Raw genomic sequence first — 1,759 nt, forward strand, 5'->3', positions numbered from 1 at the left:
CACGGTGGTCTCAACTCGCCCCAGGGAGCAGAGGCGCTGACTCAGATCCCAGGGTGTGGGGGCGCAGAGGTGAGGGCCTGGTGGGCTGCCCCCTCCGGGTCAATCCCCGAGGGCCGGGCGGGAGAGGCAGAGAGGGCGGTGGAGAGCAGGTGGGGGGGATAGGGGGCGGGGGAGGCGGTCCCAGTTTGCAGGCCGTGGCCAGTTCCCCCTGTGACAGCCAGGCCGCAGCAGGAATGGGGCGGGGGGCTCTTCTGGAAACTTTGGTGACTACTGGCTCTCGTGGCCGCCTCCGACGCCTGGGGCCTGGGCCTCTCTCTCGGCGGACTCTTCCTCTGCCTCCTGCTCCACCGCGGGCAGTCCCCAGGCCGGGCCCAGCCCGGAGGCGGCGGGGTCGTTCTCCGCCTCCACCAGGAGTGGCCTTGCATCCTCAGCTTCCGGGGCGACAGCGGCCGCCTCCTTCATCTCCTCTCCTTCTTCCAGATCAGCCTCCTTGGGACGCTTGACAGTGTCCTCTGGCGGGTCCTCAGCGGTCCTCTTCAGCTGCTCCTTCTCGTTCTCCTCCTCAGCTGGCGGGTCGACGCCCAGCTTCCCTTGCTCATCGTCGTCGCCGCCGTCGGTGTGGCTCTTCAGGTCCTCGCCGCCTTCGGTGGCCTCAGGCTCGGGCTCCTCAGGGCAGCTCTCCTCCAGGGCGCACAGGTAATCGGAAGCCTGGACGGTGGGGTTGTTCTCGATCTCCCACAGGCCCTCGCTGAAGCCCCTCCTCTTGTTCGGCTTGCCAAACTTCTCCTTGGACTCCTCATACGGGAAGAGGTGCCTGGGGCCCAGGAAGGCCGTCTCGTGGGTCCCGAAGAAAAACACCTGGTAGCGGTTGGCCTCGGCCGTCTGCTCGATCCTGGCGGGCCAGTGGGCGTAGCCCTTTAATTTGGCGAACACCAGGTCACCGCATTTGTACTTGCGACGGTAGAACTGCGACATGACTGCGGACGCGGCCTCGGCGGCCGAGAAAGGCGACCCACCGTGGCGAGCGCGGCGGCGGCCGCTGGGCTGAGGCTGCGCGCGCCTCGCCTCGAGGGGGGCCCCCCACGCGCCCCTGTGGGCTCAACGCTCCGGCGCCCTGAGAAGGTTCTAGTGCGAAGAGTGCAGTATCTCTATCTCGTAGACCCTAAGCCTGTTTGGGCCCAGCATCAACGCTGGGGTTTTTCTAGAATGAGAGCTTGAGGACCTTGGGTGTCCCGGGTGGCGGCTCTGCTGTGCCTATCCATCACTAGGCCTCGTTTATTGGGACAGCCAGAGGGGCCTAGATAGGGAGACAGGCAATGTGGCGAGACAACGCAGTAACAGGACGAGCACCCGTTTCCGTGAGACTAGTCACAGGTTAGGGCACATTTGCAGGATCGCTGGGGACCCCGATCTGCTCATGACAGAAAACTCCACTCTCGCCTCAGGAGAGCCCTAAGTCAGTGGTTTCACCCCATTTCTGATTTCCTTGAGAGCTAACACTGGTGCCTGCAAGGGAATTCAGAAAGAGTGGAGTCAGCCACCTTGATAGGATGTCTAGAGGGTGAATCTCTTGGAAACCAGTGTCCTAAAGGTGTAGTACTTTGGGGTGGGGGGGAGGGTCACGAATGTAGAGAGGCATCATGACCATGTCCAAACTGGCCATGTACTTTAGATGAGATGCTGGGCATGACTTTTTACTCTTGCAACTGTCCTTGCATATTTTAAGAGATAAGTCTACTGTGTTTATAACATGGAAAGG

General features: G+C 62.0%; 1 protein-coding gene across 1 annotated transcript; it reads right to left on the reverse strand.

Annotated features, from left to right (window-relative positions):
- Positions 1 to 267: 267 nt before the first annotated feature.
- Positions 268 to 975, reverse strand: HDGFL1 (HDGF like 1). Its single transcript, XM_061146211.1, has one exon. It carries the CDS (start codon positions 973 to 975, stop codon positions 268 to 270), a length of 708 nt encoding a protein of 235 aa, XP_061002194.1.
- Between the last annotated feature and the right edge of the window lie 784 nt (positions 976 to 1,759).

Source organism: Dama dama, chromosome 7 (assembly GCF_033118175.1).
Source record: "Dama dama isolate Ldn47 chromosome 7, ASM3311817v1, whole genome shotgun sequence".
Taxonomy (NCBI): Eukaryota; Metazoa; Chordata; class Mammalia; order Artiodactyla; family Cervidae; genus Dama; species Dama dama.